At 37.5% G+C, this 18457-nt stretch overlaps 2 protein-coding genes across 2 annotated transcripts in view; both read right to left on the reverse strand.

The window, feature by feature from the left end:
• Positions 1-4: 4 nt before the first annotated feature.
• Positions 5-1240, reverse strand: LOC127529186 (dynein axonemal heavy chain 10-like). The gene has a single exon (XM_051932117.1). It carries the CDS (start codon positions 906-908, stop codon positions 375-377), a length of 534 nt encoding a protein of 177 aa, XP_051788077.1. The 5' UTR covers positions 909-1240; the 3' UTR covers positions 5-374.
• A 2651-nt stretch (positions 1241-3891) lies between these two features.
• The window catches only part of LOC127529176 (dynein axonemal heavy chain 10-like), a 37554-nt gene continuing 22988 nt past the window's right edge, over positions 3892-18457 (reverse strand). Inside the window, exons 4-8 of the mRNA XM_051932026.1 lie at positions 10852-11021; positions 10111-10262; positions 9329-9493; positions 4965-5172; positions 3892-4239 (exon numbers count right to left, since the gene is read on the reverse strand). Of these exons, the coding sequence (XP_051787986.1) occupies positions 3999-4239; positions 4965-5172; positions 9329-9493; positions 10111-10262; positions 10852-11021 (936 nt within the window). The 3' untranslated portion in view covers positions 3892-3998. The remainder of the gene's footprint in view (positions 4240-4964; positions 5173-9328; positions 9494-10110; positions 10263-10851; positions 11022-18457) is intronic.

Consider the following 18457-nt stretch of genomic DNA (forward strand, 5'->3'; position numbering starts at 1 on the left):
TGCCTCAGTCCTTTGACCCTGTGTTTCATTAAAAGCTGAGATGTCTTATGTGTGGAGTCTGTATATTCATCTAGATTTATGATGACACGCCTTTAAATATTCTCACATTCAGAGAATCTGCATAGCTGAGTGTTTGTTTGGGTGTCTTAAAGTGATATTGGCATCGCATTCTGCATGTATTTACAGTATTCCTTATGTTCAATAAACCAAAATGTAACTCTAGCCTTTGCTAGGACAGAGCAGATGTACAGTTATGTGCTGCTCAAGTGACATTCATTGACTATTTAATGTTGTTTGTGATCTGTAAAGACTGGTTGACAGGATTGTTTTGCAAAAGAAAATGTATGAAATATTGAGGAAATACAACAATTGAACTAGTATATGGCTTCATACATTGAAATGCTAATAGAATTTTCTTTTTCCTTTAGAATTTCAAAGCATACTTGCAGTTTTGCTTCCAGTTTATGAAGATCCTCCATGACAGATATGATTAACTGCTTTCCCAAAACCTGGATGCACTCTTTTGCCTTCTCCCGAAACGTCTGAACAGCAGTCTCCATATTTAGTTGAACACACAGCACCATATTCATCAGAGGCAGGTGGTCAACCTCTTGAATGATATTGGAGTACAACTGCATCTTGTCATTATAAGCCAAGTGAGATAGCAGATCTGCCACAGATTTCTTCACATATAGGTCATTGTCAAATTTGCACCTATGCATGTACTTCTTCCACTTGTTTACTTGTTTAGTGATAGAGGTTAACACATGGTGGATATTCTGCGAAAGAATGACAGCTTGTTCTTTTATCTGGGGAACTTGGGCTATATCATTAAAGAAGCTGAACACAAATGTCTTGTCTTCTCCTTTGACCTTTTGTGGAGGACACATGATGCAGGTTCCACGCATCCACCTAATGAAAAACTTAACAAACAGATGTTTTAGTGATAACGGATATGATGAGTTTATCTTTGCCTGAACTATTTCCTCTATAAACAGTATGTTATTCAAACTGATTCTAAGCACTTACACATAAAGTCAATGTGAGTTTAGCTTTCCTGTGTGTCAATTGAAACACCACGGTAACTATAAAAAAATCACCTTTCTATACGTTTTCTGGAGTTTAGGTTATAAATTACACTAGGTATACGGCCAGCTGAAGACGTATCTGTATGGCCTTTTAATTACAAAAATATAAATATGTAGATTAACACTTTGAGCAGAGGCTTTGAAGGGCTTGCTGTAGTGTATCTAGTAGTCAATTATTTCTATGCAACTCACAAACCCTTTGTTAGGTCCTTGATAATTAGCAATACATGATCAATACCTACACTCTGGATATCTTATATTCTAACTTGTTGTCATCAAGACATTGTTAGGATTCTGAACACCTCACAAAGTATCCTGTTACACAGCAGTCTCCCATATTTAATGCGTTACCAACAGAGTCAGAGCGAGAATGTGCCAAATCCATGCAGACAAAGACTTAGCTTCCATTTAAGGACTCTGAAGCAGGCAGCCAGGGGCACCACTTGGCTGTTCCTCCTCTCCCATTCATCTTATCAAATTTTTGCTTCTATGGATTGCAAATATGGTAGGTATCTCAGACACTAGTTCAAGCCCTATGGGTCTGAGTGTACTGTTTTGCATTGCATGCTACAGTGGCAACACCAATATAGGGCCCAGGTAGGAATATGACCACCTATGTTGCTAATTGGTTTCACCCTGTTTTGCAGGTTAGCTTTTTAATTTATTTTTTTCTTCTTATTCTTCTTTAAAATTTGCATTAGCCTTAACTGCTTACATACATTTTAATATTCCACTCCCTTGATTAAAATATCAATTAATTATATACCCACACAGCAAAATTGAAGATTTTACTTTATCAACATTAACAGCTAATTTAACTCTTAAAAAAGGATTTGGAAAGCATATTTATATAAATGAATGGCAACTTTAAAGTGTATGATTACACAACAAGGTTTAGAAAATACTACTCAAAACAACTGACATTAAAGTAGGCTATAAACTAGTAACTTACTGAATTTACTACTTATACAGTCGTGTCCTTTTGGAGGGAATTGTAAATGAAGCAAGATATGTCTGTACAAAATCTTGCCAAAGAAAATATTTTAGGTTTTATTAACAAAACTAATAGAACTGCAAAATGTTCCTGAGTCTGATGTAAGACCCCAATGGCAAGTGAAGAAAGTAAACTGCTAGCTCTTCTAACAACAGGTTTGATACAGACACCAAAACCGAGTGTGCTCGAACATCTCCAACCACTCAGTCACAGATTTGTCTGATAATCCTGAACTACCAACCGTGGCTCATTGGTACAACAGATAGATGGAATATAGGATTTTAAAAGGTGTGATTTTGGTGATAACCTAATTGAAGACAGATTCACTCACAGATTCAAAGACTGGAAATGCATGCATTAGGCATGATTGAAACCTGAGTAACGTAAAACTCACAGATCGGCACTATGTAAATACACAAATTACAAGGAATGCCAAAAACAGTAACCTGTTATTGTATATAATGTAACAGGTCAAAATTGTAACAGATATTTTGGGGCATTTTTGCCTTGTGATAGACTGGTATCTCAAACATATATAAAGGTAGGCAGTTAATTTTTGTTAGTGGAATTAAATTAATGTTAACTAAAATCCTTCAAAATAGACGTGCAAAAAAAAAAAGGAGAGAAACCCATTAAATTAATCCCATTTAAAACTAATATTAGGCCCACTTGTAGAAAGGAAAGATGTTCACCAAGTTTTGTGGTCCATAAATGGACAAACTACCATCAGAAATCAATAATTATGTATATCTGCAAGAGTTATTTTGGCTTTACTTATGACTTACTCCCTTTGTTCATCTCATCTACACTTTATATTTTACTTGGGCACCAAGTAGGAAGCACACTTTCAAACATACACGAGAAGTTTATATTCCTTCTCCAGTACTCTGGCATCTGATGAAGCCCACCTTGAAGGTAGCATTGATTTCATTGTAAGGTAACATTTACAATTAGGTTCTTATAAGTCTTGAATTGTATCTTATTCAATACTGTTTCAACAGTGGATATCTGAATTAAAATTTTGATTTAAAGATAAAAATTGAAGGATAGGCTTCTTGGAGGTGTATTAATTAGTGTTGCAGCCTTAGGGCTTCAGAAGTTTAAACCATTTGTATAATATTCTGTTGTAACAGTTGCTGTAAACAACCTCAAAAATTTATTGGGAAAAAATAACAAGTACACACTGTGAAGATGGAGTTGGAATAATAAAAAGCTTTGGAGATGTCTTCAGGGAGTTTTGTGAAACCATTGTGATGCTATAAAACAGCTTAAAAGGGAGCAACTTAAGTTGTGTGGAAGAGCTTATTGGCTGAAACAATAACTAAAGGAATTGGGATTGCCCTTGGCCCTGAATGGTCTACACATCCTCTCACCTATCTGTGCCTTCCAGGGTTCAATGGATCTGGATTAATCAGGGCAGTGCTGACTAAAAGATACAGTATGCAGACCTGCAATGGTTCATATTTGGCAAAAAGATTTTATTTTTAAATCATTATTAAAAAATTATGAAATTACAGAAAAGATAAATCAAGAAGACTGTGTCTCTAACAATGATCATGGGCATCTTGAATCCCAGTAAATATTGCGAGATTAGTAATTAAATTAAACACTACTGGAAAATGAAAGATCGGCAAACTTGCTTAAAATCATGTGAAAATGCTGCCAGTGATTTGACAAAAACAAATGTTAACTTTATCTCCTCTTTTTCAATAAGTAACAGAACATTTTTTTTATGCAGATACATTTTATATCCAGACTTTGACACACTTCAAAAGAAAAAGAGAAAAAAAAAAGATATATATAAGGCAAATAGAAAATTATTTGATTTATTGGGCTGAATGGCCCTTTCTTGTCAAAATGTGTTTTACATTGTTATAGATACATTGCTTCATGCTGTACTTTTAGAAAAAGTGTTTTTAATTTAATTTAAAATTTTTGAGTTTATTGGTTGAATACAAATAACCAACCTGCAATAATAACTTGAACTTTACCAAAGTTACCTTGGAAGTGTCCAAACAATCTGTAAAGCACTGCATTGTGAGATCATATATTTCCAGAGCATTAGGATGCAATGTAATATCAGAGGGAGATACAGATGTTTCAACTTGGAAGAGTGGCCCCTTCTCCATCAAATTTGCACTAAATGAATGTATATTTCTAACAAACAAAAAAGTGCAATTAAAAGTAATTAGAAAAGAAATTACTTCCAAAATAATTATAACTTTATCAATCATCAGACAGTGGCACGGTGGCGCAGTGGCTCACTTCCCTGGTCCTCCCTGCGTGGAGTTTGCATGTTCTCCCCGTGTCTGCGTGGGTTTCCTCCAGGTAGTCCGGTTTCCTCCCACAGTCCAAAGACATGCAGGTTAGGTGGATTGGCAATTCTAAATTGGCCCTAGTGTGTGCTTGGTGTGTGGGTGTGTGTGTGTGCATGCCCTGTGGTGGGCTGGCGCCCTGCCCGGGGTTTGTTTCCTGCCTTGCGTCCTGTGTTGGCTGGGATTGGCTCCAGCAGACCCCCATGACCCTGTAGTTAGGATATAGTGGGTTGGATAATGGATGGATGGATGGAATCATCAGACCTGCTTAACTTAATTTTGGGTCGTGGAACTTCCCACCATCAGGTATATATGAATGCTGGACAAGGACCTTATGGGGGGTGGGCGTTCATGTACAAAGCAAACTCATTCAGAGCAGTCCATATATATGAAAAAAGATTTTATCAAGTGAGAGGAGTACACAGAGAAAAACCTAAAACAAACCTAAACACACTCCACAAAGTGTTGTAACAGAAGACTCTGAAACTGTGGGGTTGAACTAAAGTGTTGCCCCTATAGGGTTTTGTACAGTAAATAAGTTATAAATGGTTAAATGCAACATCTTACTTCACAATCATAGTAGTAAGGGCGTTGTACACCTTGTATTCCCAGTGTGTATAATACTTTTCCATCTTTGGAGCTTTCCCGCTGTCTGTGTTAAGAACTAGGCTTTCAATTTTGATTAACAGTGGGCTAATGGCTTTGTATTTTCGGTACAAATATGCTACTTCTTTTGCTCTTTCTTCTTTCATGTAATTAAAAAAATCCTCTATTCCTGTAATTCAAAAACATGGTAAGAAAACAGGCAATGTTGTAACTAAAACTCATAAACTTCATAAAAAAGACACTTAAAATAAAAATTAAACCAAAATTATACAGTGCATTATTAGTTTTTAATTTAAATCTACAGTAACATCATAAAATTTTATCTGATTAAAAAAAATAGGGTAAACACAGAACATTATAAGAATAAACTTCGATTCAGTGGCGTAGTTAGCTTGCTGAAGACCCCTGCGCAGCGCCCTGAGGTGGGCCCCTCCTGAAGGCATAACTGTTAGTTAGTTAATTTATTCTCAATTAAATCCCAGGGGCCGGCTGGGCAGTGGTGTCCACGACAGCGACAATATCAGATCACATGCTGGTGACAAACAAACCAACTCTCTAAATGGAATTTGTAATACATTTTTTAATCGCTTTATTACAGCAGCTGTAAGTTAGCAAAAATAAAATACATTGTGGGAATGGAATGTCTATGTTTGGATTCAGCGGGTTGGAAAATGGATGGATGGATATTTGTCAGCATTTAGTCAGATTATTATTATGAATTAACAAACAGCTCAGAATAAAGTGCGGCTACCAGATTTTAAAAGGGCTGCAGTTTTCAAAGCAGTGGAACACTAGTTAAAATACATACAAGAAGAAATACTTCAAAAAACTTCACATGACGTAATCACAACAATATACAGTTGATACAATCTCCGAAAACTAATTCAACACTAAAAAAAGACAGCTGTTTATATACGAACACAAAGTACCGAGAAAGTTCGACAAACAAGTAAAATAATCGAGAAATGTAATTATTGTAGAGCGCCATCTAGTGACCATTTGTAGAGGCTTCCTCAAACAGTTATTACTAAGTGAGTTAATGGTTTGCGCCAGATGTCGAGTCTTATCACTTTTAATTGAAAATGGAAATAAAATTTTGAAAATTTTGTAGTATTTCGTGGCGTCCCTGTAAGGAAGCCACGGTGCGCACACTTTGGGAACCACTGTACTAAGCACATTAACAATAAATGGCGCAAAGCAGATATGCCTATAAAGCAAACCAGCTCACAAATTTAGTGTAACAGTAGTTGAAATATTATGTATAATATATATACTATATATATGTGTGTGTGTGTGTGTGTAATATGATTGATATTTTCCTAATTAATAACTTCAGTGATATTGTTAATTATAAATCTATAGAAAATAATGACAAAAGACAGGAATTAAGGGTAATGTTGAAATGTTATAAATTTCAATTTGATTTCTTATTATTAAAAAAATGAATGTCCCATTCCATTCAGTTTGCAATTATACTGCTATCATAATCCATTTGTAAATTGGGGCAGTTGGAGATTACATTAATAGTCTACTATTACAGAAGTTTGTGGATGTCTAAAAAATTGAAACATGAAATTTAATAGAGTTGTTTAATCATCTGCAAATCATTTACTCACTTTTATAGAGCTGTATATATGCTTTCAGACTGTTAAGTGTAATGATAAGGTTATGGATATTTTAATACTGCGCACTTGAGCACGATGATAGATAGATAGATAGATAGATAGATAGATAGATAGATAGATAGATAGATAGATAGATAGATAGATAGATAGATAGATAGATCTTTATTGTCATTGTCACTTATATAAAGGAACAACGAAATTGAAGGTGCAGTCGACTCAGTGTGAGGAATAAGAGTTAAAAAGACAAGAAGAGAGAAAATAATAACAAACCGGATAGTAATAAAAGTACTTTACAAAATATACAAATTGCACTTGTTGACTTAAGGTCTATATTGCACATTGGTAGAATGATATGGAGCAGTTTTATTCTGAGTTCAGGGCCATGATTGCTTTTGGATAAAAGCTGTTTTTAAGGCGGTTTGTCTTGGTTTTCATTGCTCTGTATCTCTTGGCCGATGGCAAAAGCTGGAAGAGGCAATGACCGGGATGTAATGAATCCTGTGAAATGTCTATTGCTTTTTTGCGGAATCAGGAGGTGTAGATTTGTTCCAGAGTGGGGAGGGTATAACCAATTGTTCTCTCCGCTGTCCTGACGACCCTGTGGAGCGCTTTCTTTTCTGAGGAAGTGCAGCTGCCGTACCACACACACAGTCCGTACGTGAGCACACTCTCGATGGAACAGTGATAAAAGGCAAGGAGCAGATTTTTTGGGAGATGGTTCTTTCTGAGAATTCTCAGAAAATACAGTCTCTGCTGCGCCTTCTTCAGCAGCTCCCTGGTGCTGGCGCTCCAGGTCAGGTCATCCTCCAGCTCAATACCCAGAAACCTGAACACTGGGACCCTCTCCACACAGGCCCCTCCAATGATGAGTGGCTGGATGTCATTTTTGTTTTTTCTGAAGTCAATAACAAGCTCCTTCGTTTTTTTTGGGTGTTGAGGAGCAGGTTATTGACTGTGCACCACTCTGACAGCCGCTCCACCTCGACCCTGTATGCCAGCTCACCCTCCTTGCCCGAGATGAGTCCGACCACCGTCGTGTCATCCGCGAACTTTATAATCTTGTTGCTATGGTGAGTGGAGACACAGTCATATGTGTAGAGGGTGTAGAGGAGCGGGCTGAGCACACAACCCTGCTGCGTCCTGGTGTTGAGGCTGAGAGCAGTGAATGTGTGGAGACCCAGCCTGACCCTCTGGGAGCGACCAGACAGGAAGTCCAGTATCCAATTGCAGGTCAGTGATGGAAGTCTCAAATCTGCCAGTTTGGACACCAGTCGTTGTGGGAGGATGGTGTTAAACGCCGAGCTGAAGTCTACAAAGAGCAGTCTGGCGTAACTCCCCTGCTGCTCCAGGTGGGTCAGGGCAGCATGAAGGGCTGTGGCCACAGCATCCTCCATGGATCTCTAATATACGGCACATAGTGTAACTAAAAATCTGGAATTTCAAGGTACTATACTGAGTGGCACTCAAAAAAGTAGCCCGTAAATGATAAAGTATACATTGACATGATCTTCAAGAAGCTTCAATCTGCTTAAAATCACCCTAGCAACTTAAGAGTATTTCTTTCCATATGATTCTCAGTGTTGGTAGTTAACTTTGGGTATGGACAGAAGACTTTCTTGGTTAAAGTGCATTTCTCACATTGCTCACAGAATCAGTAGTATGGCATTTGCAGTGGAATATTGTTCCATGAATGCCACACATGTCAACCTGAAAGAGCCTATACTGTATGAACATGCATTCTTCTGTCCCCTTCAGCAAGCATTGAGACAACAAAACTAACAAAAAGAAAGCAATCTGCACAGGGACATCCCGGCCCTTTCACCTATTTCACATTAGTGTTCTTCTGAAAACTTGCCAAGAAGAATAAGAATAGATGAGGACAGGGAAATGAGAGACAGCATAAATACGCTGAGGGCAAAACCAAAAGAGCAAATCATTGCTAATACCAAAGCCCAATACCCTAAACAAAGATTTTTGTCAGGAGCTTGCTACTATTGAATAAGCCTTTACAACCATGAGAAAGTTATGAATTAGGACTACAGACTGAGTTTTAGATGAATTAGGACTACAGACTTAGTTTTAGATTTATCCACAAATTTTGACTATCGACAAAAGGGTGTTGTCTTCTTAAATAGCAGCCAACTCAATGGTGTTATGTATCTCCACTTCCACGAGAAACATGATGGCAACTGGAACCATTACCAACAATAAAAACTCAAAAAAGACATAATGGCAGTGCCCATACAAAAAAATGAGACTGAAATTGGCAGTGAAGTGCAGTAAATATATTAAAACAACATTATAATTTCCAACTTTCCCAAAAAAATGCAGAAAATAAGAAAGTTTGGGTTATGCATGTTTCTAAACCATACATTCATGACAATGTGTCGGTGCTAAAACCAGGACAGGGCTCCTTACTGTGCACTGGGCTAATTTATCATGTGCTACCCTACACATTAAAAAGACATCTGAATGCCATTCTGTAATGACCTCAATAAGAAACATATATCATTCAATATCTTTTGTTAAGCAAGTTTTCCAAGGTTCATATGATGTTGTATACTTAATTACCAGGTTTGAAATATGTGTAAACACCTGGATATACTGTAGTTAATATGGGCATCTGCTCTTGCAATGCAATGACTTCCTAAAAATAGTTTTTGAATAAACCCTATAAAGGATCAATGTACATGTTCTTACCGAAAAGACTGGTATTATTCTGTGGTACTGGATACTCAAACAGGTTGGCAGATTCTATAATGAGCAATTTATTTTCGATATCTTGTGCATTTTTTTTCACCTGATTCAATAGTCGCTTGAATTTTGCAATGGCTTTCATGCACCGGTCAATATAGTTGGAAATGCCTGTTAGGAAATTAAAAGGCAGCAAGGTGGGTCACAGTATTTATTTAAATATTACAATTTTAATATTTTAAAACTCCGACATTATATATTTAAACCAGAAAAAAAGATGTCAAACATGCTATGACTCTTAGTATAGAGAGCAATATGATCAGAATAGAAATAGTAGCCCAAAAAAGGTTCTTAAAACTCAAATTTTAATTAGATTTTAACTCTGTGGTTGCCTAATTAAGACTGTGCCCATTTTTGAAAAATGAAGAATAATAAAAGAATTAACAGAGAAGGGAAATATCCTGATGCTGTTTTGTTGTGGAAATTTTACACAAACAAAAGGCAGCAAACAATGTTTTTTTCTGCACATATTCTGACTTAATCTCTGCACATACAGTAGGTATGAAGATACAAGTGCATGTAGACCAACAATAGGCCAAAAGGAACAAAGGAAATTACCCCATTCCAAGCTTGCCAAAATTAAAAAAATATGAAACAATAACCAACGTGCCTTATTTGCCAAAATATTAGCCCTTTTTTAGAAAAAGATTGTCATATTTTATTGTAGATGCAGACTTAGTCAGGTTATAGTAATTGCCCTACTTTATCTGAAACAAGATATCTTTTACCTAAAGAAAACCAATTTAATCTTTTGCATCCATACTGAAGAACACTCTGAAGGTCCTGCACATGGCCATCTAGAAGGTAACATTCCACATCATTAATTAGGTTCATTAGGCTGTGAAATCGCTTTAGCATATTTTTCAGCCTAGAAATATCCCTGCAAGACAAAATAACATCAATGTTCACTCATATTATATATATGGTGAACAATTAACTTTAGAATTATACTAGTAAAAGTCACACACAATACAATACACAATACACACAATTTGCCACTATAAATAAAATTTCCAGTTTTAAGCACAGGAAAGCAAAATTATGCAAAACAAATTTAATAGTCTATTAACATTTAAATTCATTTTTGCACCTTTTCTTCCCCGGTAGAAAGTAGTCAGCATGTATCCTGCGAGAAATTTGTGCAACGCTGAATAGAGCAACAACTTACCAACTCAACAAAATACACTCAGACACACATACTGTACAGTACACATAATGATTTATTGTATTTCTCCCTCTCAACCTCACAACACGCCTTTCTGTTTTTGAGGTAACCAGACTCTCTACAAAGTCCATGCAAACAAAGAGAGAACATGCAAATCCCACACAGAAGGCCCCAATTCAGGATTTAAACCGGAGACCAAGTAACAAAAATACAAACTGCTTTGCCACTGCAGTACCCTTCCAACTCTGTCTACTTATGTTATTATGTTATGGCACAAAGAGTCCCAAATATGCTACAAACATACCTGTGGAATTTGTTTTCTTGTAAAGCAACATGTCTCACTAGTTGTGGCACTGAAAAGCCAAGAAGATCCATATATTTGGCTTCCAAAATTATTTCTTTCACCTCAGGGGAAAAATTGATTGTGTACTGCATGTTTTTAATGTCAAGTTCCGTCTTTACTGAAATGAACATCTTGACACACAAGAAAATACAAGCATTAAAACAATATTTACAGAAATATAGAATAGATTTGTTAACAGGTATGATGAGGCTTTTACATGTTTTCTCGTATGTATTAATAATTTTAGATCAAAGTAAAAGCTTGGTATTTTTGAAGACATATGAAATTGTCTAAACTGAAGCATATTTAATACATTTTAAAAAATAACTAGCTTGCTGTTGCATTTCTAATGGCTTTATGGGTACCAGGGTTACAATGGGAAAAAAGCATCAAGATTTACCAAAATACTGTATGTCACTTTATTAAGCCTAAACATGTTATAGAGGGGCGGCACGGTGGCGCAGTGGGTAGCGCTGCTTCCTCGCAGTTGGGAGACCTGGGGACCTGGGTTCGCTTCCCGGGTCCTCCCTGCGTGGAGTTTGCATGTTCTCCCCGTGTCTGCGTGGGATTCCTCCGGGCGCTCCGGTTTCCTCCCACAGTCCAAAGACATGCAGGTTAGGTGGATTGGCGATTCTAAATTGGCCCTAGTGTGTGCTTGGTGTGTGGGTGTGTTTGTGTGTGTCCTGCGGTGGGTTGGCACCCTGCCCAGGATTGTTTCCTGCCTTGTGCCCTGTGTTGGCTGGGATTGGCTCCAGCAGACTCCCGTGACCCTGTGTTCGGATTCAGCTGGTTGGAAAATGGATGGATGGATGGATGGATGTTATAGAGTATTGATCCATATCTTGAGCTGAAGGAGAAAGACTGAGTATGAATATAGCATGCAGTCAAGTAACAAGAAATGGACAGACATCAAAGCCATACATTTAGCTTTAATCAGCTTGAAATTTAGCAAGTTCAGTACAGATGTTTTAGCATAGACATAGTGGTAGCACATAGCTGTCATTCCTGCCTGGGTCTTCATGGAATTTACGCATTCTCACCATGTGTTTAAGAACTGAGTGTGCCAGTGAATTTACTCTCTCTTAACATTGTTCTCAGTTCTTTTATTACCATATCCTCAGCAAGATCAACTCAGTGACCAGTGAAATGTGCAGGTGGCTCGGCCCTTTTCACAAATCTAAGGCTTTCATTAAAACATAATGCAGTGTAGTCAGTTAATTTCACAGTTTAAACTCTCACATGTGCTCTTCATCACCATGCTGCTACTCAATGTGAATCTCACTCTGTAAGCTATGTAAAATAATAAAACAATGTAATAGGTGAAAAGTAGGCCCCTTTTAGGAAAAAAATAATCCTATGATTAGAGCACACATCTGCCTGTTGTTATAAGCCGTGGCAGAATACAACCAATGAAGAAGCATCCATCCATCCATTTTCCAACCCACTGAATCCGAACACAGGGATTCTGCTGGAGCCAATCCCAGCCAACACAGGGCACAAGGTAGGAACCAATCCCGGGCAGGGTGCCAACCCACCGCAGGACACACACAAACACACCCACACACCAAGCACACACTAGGGCCAATTTAGAATCACCAATCCACCATGTCTTTGGACTGTGGGAGGAAACCGGAGCACCCGGAGGAAACCCACGCAGACACGGGGAGAACATGCAAACTCCACGCAGGGAGGATCCGGGAAGCGAACCCAGGTCTCCTAACTGTGAGGCAGCAGCGCTACCATTGCGCCACCGTGCCGCCCGATGAAGAAGCAGATCTCCAAAAACAGAAGTAGGATTATTAAACAAACTGTAGCTTGGCCAATGGGAGTTGGGAGGTGGGAGAAATGGCATTGTCATAACTCCACCCACAAGGGCAACGTGATCAGACAAGCAAGCTTACCTCAAGAAAATAGCACCAAGAATATGTGATAAAATGTATAGTTTCCAGTTTAGTTGTGTTGTCGTAAGCATGCCACAGAAATGTGGAGGCACACTTCTTTAAATCAAAATCTTTGCTATTTCAATGTGGACGTACTTGGTAAGTTTTAATGCTTTTTTAACATTGGGATCCTGGTACTCATTAGCTCCATTATAGAACATAGGAGAAGACTAGGTTTTTTACTTTATAAAATATGTTACTTGGATGAATCATACAAAATTTCTACTTCATGAATCTCTGAGTCAGCTATAATGGAAAAGAACATGATATTGTGTCCTCAGAATCCTGTTGGTAACATGTGATTTGTATTGTGTTATTAGTTGCATTGGAAATTGGTAATTTGTGCAGATGGGTAACACAAGGTTCAAAAAGCTTCTTAACAGGTGAATAAACCTGATTCTTACTTAGGTCTAATATTAAGCTGGGGAAAGAACTCAAATCCCAATGATCAGTGCAGAGGTTGGTGGTGAGCTGGTTATGCTCACTCGACCTTGATCAAGGAACAAGTCCAGACCACCAAGAAAGAGAGAGAAGAGTATTCAAACCTTTACATAGTTTGGCTGAGCCTAGCATTTGCCCATTGCTTAATTTTCTATCAACTAATTAGGTGTACTTTCAACTAGTGCTGTTACGGTGCATCAACGTAATCAGAGTAGTCAATTATTTAAATTGGTCACTTGGTGCAGATACATCAACACATCGTGTTTTTACCATGTTTTAAGAGATCAACAAGGCAGCACTTAGTTCACCTGTAGGTGTTTGTGTAAAAGACCCCAGACTTCTAAAGTATGGGAGTACTTTAAGCTAAAGCCAAATAATACCATGTTCTATACCCTCTGTAAATGGGAAATGGCATATCATAGCAGCACAACAGCAGGACAGCAGGAGCATCTAAGACAGAAGCATTTCAGAGTTTTTTATGAAGATACCGTAAAGACAGTGCTGTAAGTTCTAATTCCTTGGCTAGTGCTAGTGCTGAGTAGTTCCTCCTCTGGAGGAAGCTTATAATTAGTCAAAAAAAGAGATATGGTCCAAAAGTAATGTACAGTATGACAGAAACAATGCATAATAAGCAGTATAACATATTGTTAAATAGTGATTATTGTGAGGTTTATGATATGTTACTTTACTCTCAATTTATATTAGTTTTTTTTTTGCCCAAGTTTTTGTTATATAATCTGAAGTGTTACTTAAATTGATTAAGATATGTTCAAATGTTACTTAAACTGATCTTGGCACTAATGTTGGATTGCTACACAAATTATGTTTGTGTGTTATTGAAATCAACTCAGACAAACTCCACTGTTACTTGATCTTGCTTTTTTGCACTTACATTGTACTGCTAAGCAGATCTGATCTGTAATATCCGATTCAAAACACACTACTTTTGTTATCAAGCGTTTATTCGTTAACTGAAATTATTTTGATTTGGAAAGATTTTGAGTTTGCATTCCTTTTAGCACTTTATTACACAATACAATGTTGATATTTTAATGATAAAAGTTATTCAAGTTTGCTTTTTGGTATCTGTTAGATTTTTAACAGAGTGATCCAAAATTATTTTTGTTAAAGATGTTTAATGGAGTAATCCAAAATTATTATTGTTGTCTGACAAGTCTGTTACATGTTCTGCCACTTTATTCTATTAAATGGACTCAGAGCCATAAGGTGGCTTGTTACATGTGTGCCATTTACTTCCTTCATCTATATCCCATAATATGCAGTTAATCCCATCAGTCTTACATTTACAGATGTCTCTGTAGATTCTACCAGTTATGTATTAGATTAGTTGAATAATCAAATAAATAATCACTACTATAATCGTTTTAAAAATAGCTGTTAGGTGCAGCCCTTCTTGAAACGTCTTCTGTGTGCCAGATAACATAAGGAGCACATGAAATCTCTATTTTGGAGACCTAAAAGGTCTGTTAGGTAATGTCTGATCACATGATTGGTTGGAAGAGGCATCCTTGTCATAACTGCTTATTGAGGATATACTGATGACCAGCAGCCTTGCAGAGCTACATGGATGATGCCACTGGCAGTCTTCATACTGCAACATGCACATCCTGACTTCTAGAAATGTTAAAAGAACTATCAGCATGGTCAGGATAACAAAACTGTCATAAACCCCTGCCATAAAACTGTCATAAATCCCTGGGTCTTGATTTATCTCTTACACCTACCTAAAATCTTTAGCTTGGCCATTCAGGAAGAGTAGCTCAGACTGGTACTGGAATTCTGGGTGTCAACAAACTAGTCATTATGGAATGCTAAAACCCAAGTCTGAACAAATCACAAATGTAGGGTAATGGTTGTAGTTAATGAAGGAATATTTAGACCAAGGCACTCATCAGGAGATGGTTGGAAGTGCTCAACCAAGAAGGACTAGCCTTGGATTGGATGACACCTAAGCTATGATCAATAACCTTGAGAGGGAAGAAAAAGATAGTGGCATCAGAAGTCATAAGGATGGAGCAGGACCAAGACAATTTGGAATGTCAGCATGGACATTGGACATTGGCTACTAATAATGCACCACAATCTTACATAAGAAATAGCCTGTAATGTCATACACTTGGCAACCTCTTGTCGAATGGTAAAAATGGCCCAAACAACTGTAAACATTATGGTCACAGCCATAAAGAAACACAATACATAGTGGTGTGAAATAAAAATAAATGTTGAAAAAATGACAAAATGAATAAATTAACATAATAATAGTAAAATGAAAATCTACAGATGCCTATACCTATGATTTCATCCCAAATTTCAGCAGTCTGCACCAGTGGTACAGCTGCAGAGCAAATCTTCTATCTACAATGCTTCAAAGTCTCCAGAATATCCTGTTGTCACACTTTTTCTGTCTTTTTTGTTCATTTTTAATTCTATTGTTTTTTATTATTGTTATTTATCTATATTATTTTTGTAATTAAGTGTTTTTATTTAGTTCCTAAATTTTGATTATGTTTATTAAATTACTCTTGGACTGGGTTTTTGTGGCTTGTTGCCTTAGGACTGCTTTTCAGTCAAATCCTTTTTGCCTCCTTTCTGCTTTTTTGAGCATTTTGTGATACTTTCCACTTTTTGTAAATAAAACCTTCCTTTTATAAAGAGTTCTTTTTGCTATGTTCTGTACAAACCAGGGTTTGATGGTTATCCTTTCCTTTGTGGGTCATTTTGGGGTTTTGTTTGGGACAATCCACATATTTTTTAACATTTTGAAGCCTAAGTGCCATTTGGCCAGGTGTAGCCTAAGCTTGCCTTTTGAATAGTCACTTGGGCTGCTGGACGGCAATCTTATTCTGAGCAGGGCTGGTTGAATGCTGGCCTGTGCTCAGCCCTATTTTAAAGGCCTCAGACCTTGCCAATGTTGCATTTAGGGAATCACAACAGGTACAGGTAGAGGTATGATCAATTACTGCAGAGACTAACAGAGGTTCTGGAGATAAGTGGAATGGATACAAGCACACAGGTTACCCTTTACCATAGAAATGATTAATTAACTTTGCAAAGTATAGAGGCCACAGGGAACATGCGGAAGGAGAAAGAATCAATCCTCATCTCTGCAAATAAGTGGTCCATGAGAGTGCATCTCAACTGATAGCTTTGGTTTCACAAGGAAATCACAATACCACACTAAGGCTAGACATCTGATATGGTCTGCAACAGTCATCCTTTTTGAAGCAAGTAGTATGGTGTAGTGGTCAAGGGTTTGAACTACAAATCTTGAGGCTGAGGGGTTCAAATGCAGCTACTGACACTGCATGACCACAAGCAAGTCATTTCACCTGCTAGTGCTCCAATTGGAAAAACAAAAGAAATGCAATTACTTGTATCAGTCAAATGCTGTAAAGGTGTCAGACAGTTAATAAATAATACTGATAATCCTGTGGTAGGAAGGGGTTAAGTAGGTCCATGAGGAGGGATACTGGACATACTAACAGCTGGCAGCTAATTGCAGAATGGGTGCATGGTGTGTATCCTTCTGTGCGGTGGAGGTGAGCTTCTGAGTCTTTGTGGGAACCTCTATCTTTTGTAGGGTATTGGCATGACAGCAGTAAAGCTAAAGGAGGCATTGTAGAAGCTGGCAGAGGAAGCAGAAAAGACAAATTTCTGGCTTTGGCTAAGGGTAAGAACTGGTGAAAACATGGTTTGTGAGAACAGTGGTAGGGTTTCATAATTAGAGATAGAGAGCCTTTGGACGTTGTCATGCAATAGAAATAACAATTGATTCTGAGGCTAATAGCAGTGGGGAGGTAGGACAAGGAAATTTTTTAGAGAAACACCAATGAGTGGTGGCCTCCAGTTGATAACCAGTGAATTGGCCAGAAGGTACTGGTGGGGTGTGACAATCAGCAAGGCCCAGGGTGCAATACAGTTAGGTCCATAAATATTTGGACAGAGACAACTTTTTTCTAATTTTGGTTCTGTACATTACCACAATGAATTTTAAATGAAACAACTCAGATGCAGTTGAAGTGCAGACTTTCAGCTTTAATTCAGTGGGCTGAACAAAATGATTGCATAAAAATGTGAGGCAACTAAAGCATTTTTTTTAACACAATCCCTTCATTTCAGGGGCTCAAAAGTAATTGGACAAATTGACTCAAAGGCTATTTCATGGGCAGGTGTGGGCAAGTCCGTCGCTATGTCATTATCAATTAAGCATATAAAAGGCCTGGAGTTGATTTGAGGTGTGGTGCTTGCATGTGGAAGATTTTGCTGTGAACAGACAACATGCGGTCAAAGGAGCTCTCCATGCAGGTGAAAGAAACCATCCTTAAGCTGTGAAAACAGAAAAAATCCATCCGAGAAATTGTTACAATATTATGAGTGGCAAAATCTAGTTTGGTACATCCTGAGAAAGAAAGCAAGCACTGGTGAACTCAAATAGAAGAATTTCAGCGAATACCAAATGGAGGCAAAGAAAAACATACTATTTGTTGGTTTAAACAGTTATATAAGCAACAAAAGGAAGTTGATCGAGTGACATAGCGTGTCGGAGAAACTCGAAAGCTCAAGTTCACAAAGTCGCACAGTGCCCGAAATAAAAAAGTTGTCACATATCAAAGTCAGCGTGAGAAGTTGACTCGTAGCCCACCGTCTGAGTGTCATATGAAAGCTTATTAGGGTACAGTGAAAAAAAAGGCACACAGTGGGAAAAAAACACGAAATGTCAACTTTAATCTCAAAATTTCCACTTTAATCACGTAGTTTATTTTGTCATTAAAGTAGAACATCATAAACTTCATCTTAAAATTGTTTAATTTACTAGTTTCTCAAATCCCATCGTAACTAAAGTAGCACGTTAAATGCTTTGCTGTGTATTTGATCTTATATATGCTCTGTGCCTGAATCACTACGTGCTCTTCCACCGACAGGACATAGAATCCATTACGTTCATAATATTACAGCTCTCTGAATAATTAAAATACTGAGAAGTATATGTGATATCATTTTCATGATGATATGAGTTAAAGCATGTTATTAAACATGGAAACACGGTGGCGCAGAGATTGTTCATGTCTTACAGCAAGATGCTTGCTGCACCATGCGTGACCTTCAATGAAATACTTTATTACAGAAGTACTGTGTTTTTCAAACGTACTAACCTCCAATTCCTG

Source organism: Erpetoichthys calabaricus, chromosome 1, assembly GCF_900747795.2.
Source record: "Erpetoichthys calabaricus chromosome 1, fErpCal1.3, whole genome shotgun sequence".
Classification (NCBI taxonomy): domain Eukaryota; kingdom Metazoa; phylum Chordata; class Cladistia; order Polypteriformes; family Polypteridae; genus Erpetoichthys; species Erpetoichthys calabaricus.

Bases quoted from the DNA above. Each gene is read 5' to 3' on its own strand.
- LOC127529186 (XM_051932117.1), bottom strand. From the start codon at position 908: ATGCGTGGAACCTGCATCATGTGTCCTCCACAAAAGGTCAAAGGAGAA.